General features: G+C 36.0%; 1 protein-coding gene across 10 annotated transcripts in view; it reads left to right on the top strand.

Moving 5' to 3' along the window:
- LOC118276751 (hemicentin-2) overlaps window positions 1-17,240 on the top strand; it is a 476,616-nt gene that overhangs the window by 386,272 nt on the left and 73,104 nt on the right. For all 10 annotated transcript variants that reach the window (XM_050699980.1, XM_050699976.1, XM_050699979.1 and 7 more), the window contains one exon: window positions 4,715-4,900. In XM_050699980.1, coding sequence (XP_050555937.1) covers window positions 4,715-4,900 — 186 coding nt within the window. The remainder of the gene's footprint in view (window positions 1-4,714; window positions 4,901-17,240) is intronic.

Genomic DNA, 17,240 nt, shown 5'->3' with positions numbered 1-17,240 from the left:
AAAGGATCTATCTATCAAACCTCAGTCATATTTTGGTTATTTTATTTTATTCATAAAATACCAGACAACACTTGTGTGTGGATATAAACAGAAAGCATAATTAATTTAATTATTTTCATAAACGAGAACATTGTAAAACCTGTTTTAAATTGATATTTTCCACCATTTAATTATATTATAAAGCATTTTCCACAAAATACTGACATCACATCCAATAATTTGTTGAAACCACTTTAAACACAAATTAAACCTGTTCCATATGAAAAACAGAGAATCAAACCAGTAATTTCAGTACTATTTAACACAGAAAACGTTCAAATACTTGCCAAAACACAATTATCACCGTTCGCAATCTTCTCGCAAAACTGCAAACAACTTTATCATTCCAACATTTCATTTTAACAAACTTCACGCGACTCGAAAGGACATCGAGGTGCAACCAAATTATCGATAACCGCACCTCGGCAGCGAACTTCATCGATAACAATGTATCGACATTTTCCCAGCACTAGACGATAGATAAGCATCGGTTGCACAAAGTTAATTAAAAGTCGTTCTGTTTTAAATTAATTAGAAATGATACAGAGAACTTAAGAATTTAACTTGAGATACTAAACACTGAACTAGCTTGTTTAAAAAACTTTAATTTTGTGTCAGTTAATGAAAACTAGTCATACTATTACTAAACAAGTATGCACGTATTTTGCAGTTTTTCTTTTTCTGACGCTTTTTTTAAGGGGAGAAAATTATCCAATGACTTCTCCCACCTTGGGCGAGGCAACAGGGAGTGTCAGACTCTTACTGACTAAAACCTCCTCGTTCCCACTCTTGCTTTTCGAGCCGGAGCCGGCTAGGTAGTCCGCAGCTCCGTTTTTTTCGACGCTGCTTCTCGGTCTCTTTAAATTTGTTTAGGTTAGTTCTCTATTGGTCCTATCCTATGACATGCTCGAGACGGAATAAAAAAATACGTGTCTAATATTTTATAATTATCTAACTGATAAACTATTTAGATACTCTTTCTCCTCACCTAATGTATTCTACCCAACTATCATCACACAGCTTCAACGTACTCAATCTTACTAATATTATATAAATGGGAAATTTTGTGTGTTTGTGTTTATGTTTCTTACCCAAGCTCGTCGAAACGTCTGAAGGGATCTGCATGTATGGTACAGCGGTAGATTATGATCTGAAATAACACATAGGTTTGGAATAGAGGTAGATTATGGTCTGAACATAGGCTACTCTTTATGCCACGGGAACGCAGGCAAATCCGCTAGCAGAATCTAGTTATATATAATTTGTATGAGAAAATAACTAACGTCAGACGATCCTGGGATACCCATACCATTTCGACCGCAGTTTGCAATACGAAATTAATTGGAAATAGTATTAGAACACAAATTAAATGCTCAAACTGTTATTGTGAATAATCGATTGAAATGAAATGCAATTCTGTTTTGAGAAATTCATTAACGATATCTGTTTTACATTTAGGTATTTTGATTTTGATTTTGACGTTCAATTTGTCAAAATGTTTGTGTGTGTTGTAATTGAAATAGTTGTGGCCGGCTTGCTATGTTTCATACAATAATTACATTTCAATGTGGAGATTGGCTTAACTTATAGATAGATAGGCAAATGTGTGTGGTAATTTCAATCGTTTACGAGTGGGTTCGCATTTCTATTACTTTAGTATTTGTTAGATAAATGCCATTCATAATGTCACTAGCTACTTCCGCGCGGTTTCACCCGCTCTGTTCGGTTCCTATTAGCCGTAGCTTAGTGTTATAAAGCCTAGTCTCACCTTTTTTGGTCGACTTCTACTAGCAGTAGCGTAATACCTTTAACATTTTTCAAAGATTGGACTATCCTACACAAACCTAATTATTCAAATGGATACAATGATTTAGACGTAAAGAAGAGACAGAGGCGTGAGTTACTTTCGTATTTATATAATTTATCACCCACTGCCCGACTCCTGTAGGTCATAGCGTAATATTTTTTACCCTATAGCCCTCCTTAATAAATACACTATCAAACACAAAAAGAATTATTCAAATCGAAATAGTTATCCCGGAGATTAGTGCGTTCGAAGTGTCAGGTTTAAACGGCTTGTTCGTGGCACAGCACGATTTTTAAGTCACACATAACATCATCAGCCTTTAAGTGGCCACTGCTGACCAAAGGCCTCATAGAACAATAATCACCACGTTTGCTTAATTCAGGTTGGCGATATGACTTTCACATGAAAAAAAAAACAATAGCACAACGAAAAATAATAACAGCATTACCATATTTAACTCATAAAATAATATCAGCACACGATACGATACGAGAGCAGAAATTTTCAATATTAACGTATTGACCTGGTTCGGAAACAAAGGTGCACTAATGAAGCAGGCCTTACCTACTTACAGGCACAATGGTACATGCAGGCATGTAGCACAATCAGAGCTTTACGTAATGCTTTTGTGTATTTTAATTTATGTGTGTGTATGTGTGGGAATGTTCTGTATGATATGTATTGAAATAAAGTAGCTGTGTAATGATATGTGAAGCCTGTGATGACCAACGGTGTCCTTGTCGTGGATGTTGTGAGACGTTACTATACTTTTTTTAAACTGACATTGTCACTAACACTGAAATTAAGACTTTAAAACATAAATAAACATGCTAAGTATCCCGTCTTAAGTTCTAATGTTAGGACTATACTTTTTTGCTATACAAGGATTTTCTCCTGTGTCGTGGGTGCGTTTACAAACATACAAGTTCACATACACATCACACCCAGACCTGAAACAACAATTTGTAAATCACACAAAAAGTTCGTGCATGAATCGAAGTCGCTATACTTTGCGCCGCAGCCGGTTGCCCAGCCACCACGCCAACCGTGCTGTCAGACTGCAATTGCTTTCTTAGAAGTTAGTCTACATAGCTCTCTGATAAAGCTTATCTTTCTAAGATTACATCGCAGATGCGATCTCTAATCCCCCTGTCAAATGTGTACATAATAGCTAACTCTCTTAATATAAGTCCAGCAGTAAGTAACACGAATCTCATTGACTATGGGTACGCCCATTACCAAACACCATGTACAATTCCAAAATCGCTTAAGCAAACCCTTGACAAAGCACTTAAATTAACACATAACACACATTACTTCACAAACCGCCCACTAGATGGCGCCACAACCCGTCAATTCATTATTCCACAATGGTAACCACGATTATTTTCCGTATTAAGTGATAAATTGCCTACATATGTTTGAAAAGGCTATTACTTCGGACCCTTGGGCTCAAATTAACGACCATTTTGTTTCTATTCCATACACAGGCCTATTTCGTAAGCAGGCCTATTTCGTACGCAGGCCTATTTTGGACCTTCACATGAAATAAGAATGTGCGTTATAATTATGTTTTCTTTATTACACCTATTTGAAATGTTTTTGTTTTCTTTATGTGATGTTGGATGGGGATAGGTCTGGAAAATGTGGGTCTAAATTGTTTGCAATAACTTTTGGAATGTTATTTTGTGTTTGGATATTTTTGGGAGTGGGTATAGTAGGTATTTTTAAGGGAGAATTCATGTTGTTGCTGTGAAATAGAATCGAGAACTTAATGTTATGTCTGTTATGTATGTTATTTGAGAACAAAAAACAAGTAAAATGAGGCTATTGACATACTGTTTTATTGTGTTTTACATTGGTCATATATTTGCGGGCTCAGCCTTTGGCTTTCTAAATCATTATTTCATCACCATTACCGCAGATGTCCGTTAATGTCAAAGTCAAAATCAAAATTATTTATTACAAATAGACCGTACAGGTACTTTTGAACGTCTATTGCCATATACTGGGCAAAATTCCAGACTCCGTGCTACTACTGAGAAATTTTCGAAAAACAAAAAAAAACCAGTAATACTATGCCCGACCCGGAAATCAAATCCGAGACCTCAGTCCGGCAGTCGCACTTGCGACCACTCAACCTACAAAGCTATCAATGGAATGTGAAACTCGATCAATAAAACAAATTCCTTCATAGAATCCTATCATAAAATATCTACAATTTTACCATAAGCAACCATGTTGAGTTTCTTCACATTTTTATAAGGAAATGCTCAACAAAGTATAAAGCTCTTAGCACGGGCTCGATGTGCAGAGCATAGGAAATTTGTCACGTCTGTCTTTCACATTATCACGATGTAAACTTCAACCTGTTATTCCCATAGGGAAAACCGGAGATACCATTATGCACTCACATTTCCCCAGTCGTGTTATTATTTGTCACTTGTATTAGATTATTTTTTCATTTTTTTTTTGTACAAGAAATGTTCTTTCATGCAAAAACTAGTGTAGCAATTTTAGCATTGCAAAAATTGCAGATATTTTGTTGGTTTTTCACATATTTTACTATAATGTAGAGTCAAGTTTTTATATAATTGAAGAAACTATCACTAATCAATTGCAATATAAATAAAACAACCTTTGCTACTTCTAGCAAAAATACTTTTATTTTTAAGGTTAATATTTTTCTCATCAGACAGAAGTTTAAAAACGCCATTTTATTTGCCACAATTTTGACTTGAAAACCTCATCACAAATTATCCAGAATGCATTCAAATACATAAAAGTATTTTCATAAAGAACGTATCACATTACCTGTCTTCATATCAGATGCTCTCAAAACTGATAATCTGCTCTCTTTGTCCACAGTAAAACCAAAATCAGTGGAAGTGATGACTGGTGACGGCAAGGTGCTGGCAGACTCAGCGATCTACGGTCCACTGCTGGAGAGGGCCAAGGTGAACATCAGCTGTACCGTGAAGGAGGGGAAACCACAGCCGAAGGTCGTGTGGTACTTCAGGAAGAGTCGAGGAGATGATTTGAGGGAGCTCAATGGTAAGTCACGATTGTTGTTATTTTAGAATTCAGTTTCTATTTTCAAGGTTAACACATTGAACGCTGTGGTGGTCACCGGTGACCGACGTTAGCGGAGGATTTGCCTTCAACAGTTTTGTATTGGCAGTCAAAGACTTAAAGATCATTTTGAGTTGATTTTGTGAAGATAGTGAGTTATGAATTACGATAGAAATCGTGTTTTGATATGTAATGTGACGATTAATTAAGTTTTGGTGCTGATTGATAAATATCTACTTATGGAAGTAATAAGGAAACCACCATAGATGGGGCTCATTAGGGCTGATTCTACCGACCGATGCGGGTTTACTGTGGCTCCGGCTTGAACAGCAGGAGTAAGAACGGGGTGGTTTTTAGTCAGTAAGAATCTCATACTCCCTCTAGCCTCAGCCTAGGCGGAAGAAGTCATTGGATGATTTTCCCCCGTAAAAAAGGGAATTAATAGCTATCTTAGCTATAAAGATTGCAGAAGTGTTCTCATTTATGAGTAAGCACTTGATTAGATCAAAAGTTAGACGATAGTGATCTTAAAGAACACTTTATTCCAATAGTTTTGTTAGTACCTAGTTTACATGCTATCAACAACAGCCGGATAATCGAACAATACTTTGACCAAACTGAATCAATCAAAGCCCAATTACTACTCAATTAATAAAAGTACCACCAATTCAAATCAAATTAAAATAAAAACGAAACCACCAACCAGAACTTAATAAACCCATCCAAAAATTAGCCAATTTCCCAAATTCTATACGTAAAATATAAATTAAACTACGCCATAAATTAATCTAATTCAGTTCCTGAAGCTAAATTAGGTTGAAATTGAAGCTTTCAGTTTAGATTTGTGGTCGGTCGTAGGTATTAAATCAAAACGTTTCCGGGCCGATTCAGGTGGTTTTGACCGGTACGGACCGGATAGATTTGTTGCGGTTTTCAATCTGCACAGGTAAATAGGATCGCGGTTGTATTTATGTACTAATGGCCCTTTTGATATGGTTGCTGTGATTACTTGTATGTACGTTAGATCCATGTCGGTTTTGTGTAAGCTACCAGGGTTTAAGTAGCCTGTGTGTTGTTTCAGACTATATACTTATATAAACCATCTCTGTTCCAAAATTTCATCGAAATTGGGAACAGAGAAATGTGGAAAAATGTTTGTGCTTAAATGTGGGAGAGCCATGCTGCGACACGAATGGGTCGGCTCAACCGGGGTGATACCACGGTCTCACCGAAAACCGACGCGAAATAACGCTTGCGTTGTGTTTGAGGATACCGGAGGCCCAACTATCCCACTCCCCAATCTTCTCAATCCCCGATTCCCCAACAACCCGATATTATTCCTAACCCAGAAAATTAGATGTAGTACTCAGACTTAACGGGTTAGAAGTCCCACGCCTATCACATTGTATAATCCATCTCTGTTCCAAATTTCATCCAAATCGATTCTGTAGTTTTTGCTTAAAAGTAATATACCTATGTATATATATTTTTGAAGGGTGAAAATCATGCAATGACTTCTCCCGCCTTGGGCGAGACGAGAGGGAGTGTCAGACTCCTACTGATTAAAAACCACCCCGTTTCTACTCCTGCTGTTAGGCAGTCTGCAGCTCCGAGAAAAGTGAATAGTTTCACTTGGATTTCAACTCGTGGTCATTCGCGACTGATGATGTTCATTCAATGTACACTAAACTGATGAGTTATGGGCAGAAAACAAACGACTATATAGAATGACCAGGGATTTAATACGATAAAAGTAAATACAAGTATTTTCTAGTTGCGGGCAGAACACAGAAGAAAGAGACAACATTATAAAGTGACGTTTGTACAGAAATGTCAAACTCAAATGACATAATAGTTTGCGTTTACAAATAGAACTTCAACATAAACTACAAGGCCATCTGAACGCAATACGTACTAGTATCTAGACATTTTATTATGTTGTTAGTATAAAACTAAGCTTTTTGCCTAGAAGATATCCATTTTCAGATTGATTTCCATTTAAAATTAATCTTATGTGCTTCTATTTAAAATCCAAAACTGTTCAGCAATTTCCACCAGTGAATTAAACTTACAGCAGCCGTTTGTGATCCTTTTAAGCTTCCATTCACTGTGGTAAAGCCAACTTTTCTTTCAATACTCACTAAACCTACACAAAATCACTCCACAAGAGAAAAATCTTAAACAAAATCCTACAAAAGTGCAAGACCTCAGTTCCTATCGTTTGTATTCAAATCCTGTTCAGGTATAACCACAAACGTTTAAAACGCTAGTCGGTACCGGATTCGATTCCCGAGCCACATTTATTTATTGTTTGGGTAGCGACTCTGAATGTAAAGCAGTATTGATTATTTTGTTTCTGGGTTAGGCTTGATTTCTGAATTATAGAGGTGGTGGGTTTGATTTCCGGGTAAGGGTTTGGTGTTAACGTTATTAAAGGCTTGAACTGACAGATATAATTATAGATCGTAAATGGTTAGGTTCAACCAACAAACTGAAATTAGGCTTTTAATATCAGGGAATAAATCGCATCATATCAGCCCATGGTAGTCTACTGCTAGACTATGATGTGAGCTTCCTCTGCATAAAAGGGGTTTGCCATCAGTTCACGTTTGACAGGGGCTAATTTAATTTTTTTGAAATTTTCTAAAAAACTAAAAAAGCCCAGTAGTCTTCACTCGACCCATGAATCGAACCCTTTCTTATCCGGCAGTCACACGACCACTCGACCAACAAGGCAGTCACAGAGATATTATAAAATATGTCATAAATATCACCATTCGCATGCAACCAATGCATCAATTATTTCTTTAATCTCCCTCATTCGTATCACTAACAACCCATTGCCATTTTCCAAAACCCATATATGAAAAACTGAACGGCAAAACCCACAACGTGACAATTCGATCCGTTCTCCAGACGTTTTAAAATAAAATGAATTTATTCTCTGAACCGAATCAGTCCAAATGAAATAACCAACCGTACAGAATGTCGGATTAAAATATTTCCGGATCCACTTTTCAAATGGACCTGGCATTTCTGACAGATAAATCTTTCACAGCATGAGATCTGAAGCTAGTGGATAGAGAATTGATTTTGGTCTAGTGGTTTTGAGTGCGAATGTCACATCCGATGATATTGTGTTGGTTTCGTAACTTCATGGTTTTTGGTGCTAAAGTCAAAGTCAGAGTTTTATTTCGATTAATCCTTAATTAGACACTTTCGAAAAGTCAAATTGAATTGTCCGTCAGTCTGTCTGTGAGGGAAGCTAGGTTCTCGTTCCAAAGTGTAGCTTCGAATGAAGAACAACGAACAAGAAACTCCATCGTTACTCTTTTCAAGAAAAGTTTTTTTTTGAGATTACCTAATGCCATGAAGTTGGATAGACGTTGTTAGTAAGCAGGTAAGGAAGTTGATGTTCATATACTACGAAATTCTATATTAAATAATAATAAAAGAAATTTAATAATTTTAAAGGATGAATGTACATCATCTTAAACTTTTCACCATCACATGTTAAACGATTTTGAACCCTAACGTCTTAAACAAAACGACCAAAAGATATCTATATCTGTCTACCCAAAAAGAAACTCGTCAAAATCTAGAATGATACCATCAAACATGAGAAACGAACACAATATGCTCCACTTCAGAATTCCGCAGCTATCTCTTGGACCATTTGTATGCAGAACCCGGCGGCGAGTGATAAATTACACAGCTTGGCACGTGAGTTCTATGATGCATTCATATCGAGGTTTCAGGGATCCGCGGCCAATTGGTTCAAGTATTTCTTAAAAGCTATATCATTGTTTGGTACATAGCAAACGGCTGTTCTTATAGTAAGCAGACACCGTAGCCTTAGTACATTTGCCACACCAAATGTATCACGAATTCGTTGCGAACTATTATGCAGTAATGTAGACACGGGTGTTATTGGCAAGTCATAAAAAGATCGGACATATTCCGAGGCCCTAAAAGGCTTATGCCTCTGGTGTCTTGGGTGTCCATGGGCCATGAGTGCATATCCGTTCGTAGCTTATAAAAAAAATACTAGTAGATACTAGATACAAGTAGATGATAAGCAATCGCCGCCGCCCATAGATACCCGAAACACCAGGGGCGTTACAAGTGCGTTGCCGACCTTTTGTGTGTTAGGAATTTAATTATATGAAAATGTATGGGTGTTTTTGGCAAGTTACAAAGACACTGGATATTATTCCAAAGCCCTAAAAAGCCTATGTCTCCGGTGTCTCTGAAGTAGAATATTGCTTACTATCAATGATCCGCATACCCGTTTGCCGGCTTATATAAAACAAAAATAATTACCAATTCTATAATTAAAATTACTACGGGACCATTTACCCTGAGTTCATGCTTGGCACTTAAATGAAAACGTATCTTATACAGCTCGTTTATATGATTACCAGGGAATTTGATACATTGATGCAAATCACTTTGAATGTCAGAACTTGATGTCATTTACATGTTAGTGTATAATCTGTTGTTTAATTGTATAATTTTTGGGTATTTTTGGTCTAAGGTCTTTGGCCTGAAGGACCAACTATTCATTGTAGCTCCGTTAATAGTTTTTGTAGTCAAAAATATACTTTAAATCACCACCGTTATGGTGGTCTTTTATGCTCTGTGTCTGTGAGAGAGAGCCATGCTTCGAAAAGAATGGATCGGCTCGACTGGAATGATACCACAGCCTCACAGAAAATTGAAGTGAAATAACGCTTGCGTTCTGTTTCGTTGTGTGACAAAGGCTATCGAAAACCCAATTACTCTTTCCCAATCTTCAAAATCCCCGATTGCACAACAACTCTTAACTTCCTAACCCCAAAAAGGCCGGCAACGCACTTGTACCTAACTCCTCTGGTGTTTCGGTTATCCATGGGCTTCGGTAACTGCTTACCATCAGGTGATCCGTCCGCTCATTTACTGGCTTATACCATAAAAAACTTATTTTTTTATTTGACTTTACTGCATCAACTTGAAAAACAAATCTTTTTTAATTTTGACATTAGATTTACATACTTTAATTCATATTTCGGCAACATAATAACCCTTCAGTTCTATTACAGAAAACTGCATACATTTTCTGTCAATTTTTTATGCAAACTCTATCAAAATAAAACAAAACCAAAAATATCAGACTCGTAAAAAAATCCTCTCTATTAAAAACTTAACACAACAACATTGACGTCAACAGGATTTGAACTTGTGACCCCCGGTGAGGGATACCCAAGGTCATAGGTTCAAACGTGAAATCTGAGTCTAGACTTGATTTAGGTTTTAAACTGAATGCGCTATAGTACTCTAGAGATGTAATTTTTCATTGTAAACTGATATTTTGATAAGAGATCTGAGAAAAATTACAATTTGTTTTTGAAGATTATGTTATCTACATCTACACTAATATATGTATAAAGCTGAAGAGTTTGTTTGTTTATTTATTTATTTGAGTCTGTTTGAACGCGCTTATCTCTGGAACGCCTGGTCCGAATTGAATAATTCATTTTGTGTTGCATAGTCCATTTACTGAAAAAAGTTATAGGCTATAAAACATCACGGTGCAATCAATTGGAGCAGAGCAGAGTGGATGAGAGTAGCTGATTTAAAATAAGCACTTAAAAGTGTTTAAAATATGTAACTGCGCTCTTATTTAAAATGTGCTTAAGAAGCTACCGAGCAAAGTGGAAGAAGAGCAAGAGCAAGCTTTGATGCCCAAAAAAATACCAAGTCTTCTGCCCACAAATAAAAACAAAAACACTTGATAATTTATTGTGGATTAAGCTTGGATTAATGACTGTGACAGTCTTTTCCTGAACTATGGACCTTCATTTCAAACGAGGAATTTCTCAAAATCTCCACGTTTAAATGACGGATTAGAAATTGCAGTTTAAAAGGTTCAAGTTTATTCAGTGAGCTCAGCTATCAGTGGGCTTACTCTTGAATCCAATTCCGATCGATCGACATTGATATTGTGAAATTTCGTACTCTTGAGTTGCAACACTAGCGCCCATTGCATTCGTATTGCGTGGATATTGAATGAACTAAATGGTATTGAGTTTGGCTTTATATTCCGTACTCTGAATGCTATTTTAACAGCTACTTATTATAGTTTTGATATTGAATAATTATTGAGATTTTATTGGATTCACATCGCATTGACATTAAGATGTCGTAGTGGCTCGGAGGTTTAAACAGCCACTTCTCATGCATAAAAGTGCGGGTTTGAAACCTACCAACGGCAAGTACCAATGTGACTTATTCCGAGTTATAGGTGCTTTCTAAGATTATTTAGACAACTGACAAAAGGTGAAGGAAAACATCGTGAGGAAACCTGGGCTTATCATTTCTGGTTACAAGTTTGAAATCGCCAACCCGCATTGAGCAAGCGTGGTGATTAATGCTCAAACCTTCTTCGTGTGAAAAGAGGCCTTTGGTTAGCAGTGGCCACTTATAGGCTGTTGATGTGATGTGATGTGACATTAAGATTGGTTTCAAGAGTAAACCCCCAGATGTCTGTGTATTGTGATTCCTTAACAGTCAGCTCTAACAACACCCACGGGAAGAGTAGAGATGGTGAAAAATCGTATTTCATTATTGTATCTGTCCAATAGAGTAAAATTTCTTCCCAAATTATATTTATTTCGTCGAAATAGGAACAAAGCATCGATCGAGACTCCAGAATCTAAAAATGATTTTTCTAAACTAGGTATATTTTCTTCTAAACGAAACACAGCTTTGACAGCAAGATATAAGGTTGAATTTCGTTTAAATCGTGGAGGTTGTTGGGTTAATATATTCTGTACATGTAGCGACTATATTCCAAACAGTTTCTATGAATATCTGAGCTTGTCTGTTAGTACGGGATGGCTTTCGATTTATTTAATTCTGAATACCTGTAGGTAGGTACGTATAGTCGGGTTGTTTCTTGATACAGCCTCTAGCGATTTTATATATTGTATATGTATGGATACTTGTGTAAAAATATAACAGTTCGTTTTAAGGTACCTGCGTGGAAATAAAATGAAAGGTCTTTCAGCAATCATACTAACTCTCTATCACGCTAATATTATAAATTTGAAAGTTTGTTTGTTTGGATGTTCGTCCATCAATCACGCTGAAACTACAGAACGGATTTTGATGAAATTTGGTATCCAGACAGGGTATGAGCCAACTTGGATGATAAGATTTTTTATCCCACAAAAAACGAGGTCTAAGCCGCTGGCAGAAGCTGATTATGTTACAAAGTTAAACGGAATAGTTATAATAAAAGACAACCTGATTCCTGCATCTCTACCTACCCCTTTCGAAGACAATATTTTCATAACTACTACACAGAACCACAGAACAATAATGTCACAGACAGACAAACAAAAAAGGGTCTCAATGTCCTATATATAAAAAATCTGATACGATCTTGTACAATTTAGTTTGCAGACATTTACAATGGGTCCCTGTAGAGCTGTGCTGGGAAATCTATACTGAAACATATATATATGTTAGTATATTTATTTTTATTTATTTATTTTTATTTATTCATTTATTTCAGGCTTCATAGGCCCATATAAAATACTATAAACTAATACATTAAAATTTATAAATACTATACATACATTACAAATATGTGTGTGTGATATATGTTCCGTATCATTAGACTTGATTCCCATGGGATGTTGACACTATAGCCTTTAGGATATGATGTGGGGTAGGCCTATTGGAAGGACCTTTGAGTTAGCAATTGGTGAAAAATTTTTTTTTTAAATTTTGTATAAGAAGCTATTATCCACTTTGGCCAGCATATAAAGTGATACATTTGAATGTAAGGGGACTTAGATTTTTGGGGAGAAAAGCGAATTTTTAGGAAACAAAGTTCCTTCTAGAAGTTTGGCTAGAAAGAATCGAAAATTAAGTAGTTCATCAAATTTATGAATGAGAGTGTGATTTTTTTTTGAATATTTTATTGTAAGTATTGAAAAGTTGTAATAATTTATTTTTGACCGAGAATACTATCCAATTGTACAAAAGTAACAAACCAAAAACTCTCCAAGCTAATTCAGTAAAAAAATCCTCCAATCCCTATTAGCATACGAATAAAAATACCGTCAGTTCAATTTTGTAGGTACCAACGTTTTTACAAAAATATATTTCCTTTACAAAATTCCTTCGATGACAGACGACGAGACAATTCCTTTCGATACAGAAGCGATGGGAATACGGAATGAGGTGGACTTAGGTACCTGTTCTATAGGAGGCTATGACTATAACGTCATGTTGGGGTAAAATATTTTTTGTATTTTTTTTAATGATTTGGTTGTAGATATTTGTTTATTATGAGGTTTGTTGCTTTAGTTTGGGTTCATTTGATAGTAATTTTACATACTAAGACTAGGTTTTTGTCCACGGTTTCGTCTACTTTGTTTTTAAACTGTTGTGGATAAGTTATACAAATAAATAGTAACCAAACCCCAGCATTTTGGATGGAACCCTACTGCTGACTACACAGTTGGCGCGGTGGCTGGGCAACTGGATGACTTGCAACGTGTCGTGGGTTCGATTCCCGCACGGAACAACTCTTTGTGTGATCCACAGATTGTTGTTCCGGGTTTGGGGGTCATGTGAAATTGTATGTTAACGCACCCAAGACACAGGAAAAAACACTAATGTGGGGCATCGTTTTTAAAAAACAAATACAAATACGCTAATAGTTTTGTATATCTTTATTTTACAATCCCAATGAAGTAATTTTTGTGTCTGGAGTTTTAAGTAGTTAGCAAATGGAAAGGGAAGTGATACTAATTACTTTTCTCTTCTAATCAGGCGAACAAAGTCAAGGACAGCAAGTTAGAACAAACTATGCATTTTATATCCACAACTTAATAGAAATAATAACCTACATCTACATACTATAACCAATACTCCAGTCTTCGATCGAAGAACATTACTATAATAATAATTCTCACAAAGCAAATGCTTCCAGATAGAAACGGGTTGGAAATCCCCCAATCTTAGGGTTAGGAGCTTGCCTCAACAGAGGAGAGGAGGATCCCAATATTCAGGCACAAATCCTCACGTTCGCTCGAATAAAATTATGGTTTTTGGTTGGATTTTATCTATTTTAAAAAGGGGAATTGGTTGAAGTTATATCGCTGTTATTAAAACAAATGATTATGGTTTTTATTTTCTGAGAGATTGAGTAGAATTTTCCTTGTCAATTAACATAAACGTCAATACATTTGTCCATCACTACTTTTGCCACGGGTGGCATAAGAGCTGACTAAAGGACTGCGCATTTGACAAAGTTCACAAAAAGGTAAGCGTACACAGGCCCGCATCGTACGCATCGCACGCAACGGATTTTAGTTTGTCTTGTATAGAAACTCATACAACTGCGTCAACTGATCCGCATCGTACGGACCGCATCATCAGCAATGCCTACATGCGATGCCTACTGATGACGTCATGAATGCGTACGATGCGTACGATGAGAGCCTGTGGACGCTTACCTTATATGGCCACTTGACTAACGCCTGAATACTGAAATATTACTCAGTTTTAAGTTGAACTTAAATATCGTACTATCTCTGTCATTTTGTAAAGAATTGGTAGCGACAGAATTAGTCTTGAGATCGTCTTAAAATTGAGTAGCGTTTGAGTATTCGGAACATATTAGGTCCTTTATAAAAATCCAAATCAAATCAAATCACTTTAATGCATCCAATAAGTAACACGTCTATCAACGAATGAAATCGATTTGCATTAAAAACAAAAGAAATCACAAAAGGTAATCCATTCTCCACTTCATACGCAGAGCATTTACTTTGAAAACGATTTTGAAGTTTTATAAAGTAGTGTATCAAAGAAAGATAAATAAACTGTAGTCTAGAGGCGTCAAAGGGCATCAGCAGAACTATTTCTCAATGCCAAAGCCAGACGGTCAAGATATTTGGTACATTAAACATAGATTTTTCACAGCTCACTCGAGATATTCTAGACTTTGTGAAAGTCTAGCCTTTGTATGTTTTGATGTTGATGTTGTATAAATATTGACGGAGTGTTTTGTTTAGATTTTTAAGATTGTTGTTAAGGTTTTGATTTTATGAGGCACTAAGTTCTGTCAGCGGCTCAGGTCACACGAGTCAGAGCTTTAGTTGATATAAATGATATGTATTTTTGCAAATAGGTTACAATGTGATTTACATTTTTTACACATTTTACATCAATCTCTTAAATAGCTAGATGCTATCGACTACTCTAAGAAATGCCGAAACAAACTCAGAGTCTCTTTTAAAGTCTAATAACGAGATCAACTCAGTAGTAATAAAATCAGAATATACATAGTGTTATATGTATAAAAAATTGTCGTTACTAGTGACTAAGTTGCAGACGGACAACGTACAGTTCAGATATATTGCCTACTACCTTCGGCTTCGCCCGCGTTTCCGTGGGATAAAATGTATCCTATCACCCAAGTCAGCTCATACTCTCTCTGTATACCAAATTTCATCAAAATTCTTTCAGTAGTTTCAGCGTGAATGACGGGCAACATCCAACAAGTGTTATAATACTATTACATAATCTTCATTAAGACTATTTTTTAAACAACCTGACCACACTCACTAACGAATCGACCACATAAAAAAAGACTTAAGAAAAAAAAACTTCATCGCCCTTTTCACCTCTTAATTTTCCAAACTCAAACTTGTTCTTTCATTAACTAACCGAAACTAAGAGTTTGTTTACACAAAATTACCTATCCACAACCAACATGTTGCCCCAGGATCTACCCAGAATCGGGTATTCCAACCCGTTAATACCTCTGGAAAACTTTGGAATTCCAAAGCGAAAGTTTCCAGTGCACTTTGGAATTTGGAATTTGGCTTTTGAGAAAGATCTTCCTTTGTTTTATTTCTTAATTCTTTATTCTCTATTGAAAGTGGTTGAAGTATTGTTTTGATGTTGATTTTTGGTGGATATTTTGTGAATTGAGCGGTTGAAAGGGGCGAATAACGCTAAGTCGGGTGGGAAGGGGTTTGATTTTCGTGTCAGGTATTTTTATTATTATGAAGCTTTGTCTGTTTTTATGAACTTAACATTACATACAACTAACTTAAAACACGGTTGATTCACGTAAATTAATTGAGAAAAGCTCTACAAGTTTCGAGTCACAGAGGGGCTCTTCATCATCATGCAGCGTGCGTAGTGCGATTTTTAGTTAATTTAGTAAGTCTCACGATAATTATTATAAAAATATTACATACAACTAAATTCTGTCTATACAGTTAACAGTGGTCAAAGTCATTATATGTAGTCCCTCTTATGATACCCACGACAAGAGTAGGGATGGTAACGAACACTGTGCTCTATCGACACAAATGATATGATAAATGATATTTATTTTTTCTGTAAATAGATTATAAAATAACAATTTTACACGTCAATACATATTTCAAATAGCTAGATGAGGCCGGCTTGGCGCAACATGGCGTAATATACTATTCCGCGAAAAGCACGCGTTCTAGTCCATAATATATTTCACAACGCAATTTCAATAAAACGTATACAAATAAATCGTTTTCAATAATATAGACTGAAAAACTATGCCTGAAGCTTTCAGGATTTCAAATAAAAAAACATACAAACAAATATATTTCTATGTATTTTTCAGGCGATCAAATGGAAAAATAGATAGTAGTTTTTAATTAAAAATACCAAAATAAAGATAGCATAAGCTTAGGGTGCTTTTACACCAGAGATGTCAAAGTCAAAGTCAACGTCAACGTCAAATCATTTAATCCAATTAAACCACATACTTAGGTGCTATTGAAACGTGAACAAATAAATAAATGAATAATAGTCTATCAGTCTGTCCGTCAGTGAAGCTAGGTGCTATGTAGCTATACTGCGAATATGTAAAAGATAAGCTGTGAAAGTATGTGGTCGTTTCCACTATTACTAAGCTACATATGTAGCGGCGAGGAAGATGCTCAGCTCGAGTATGCGAGCACATCTCTAGCACGCATCTTTCAATATAAAAAACATAGCTGATGAATCCGGCGGCAACGACGACGACAGAAACACACGCTTTTACATTTATCTTTAAAACAATATAAAACTAAAGTTTGTTTGTTGGTTTGAACGCGCAAATTTCTGAAGTTATTATTGGTTATTATTTTTGTATTGGATAGAGCATTTATCGAGGAAGCTTGTAGGCTATAAAACATAATTTTAAGACCAAAAGGACCCGAGCAGAGCGGAACGGCACAGAAGTAGCTAGAATTATTATGGAGTATGGACCACACCCACTTTTCACCAC

Source organism: Spodoptera frugiperda, chromosome 17 (genome assembly GCF_023101765.2).
Source record: "Spodoptera frugiperda isolate SF20-4 chromosome 17, AGI-APGP_CSIRO_Sfru_2.0, whole genome shotgun sequence".
Taxonomy (NCBI): Eukaryota; Metazoa; Arthropoda; class Insecta; order Lepidoptera; family Noctuidae; genus Spodoptera; species Spodoptera frugiperda.
Note: the sequence above shows the minus strand (reverse complement) of the source record. Positions and strands in the feature narration are given on the sequence as shown.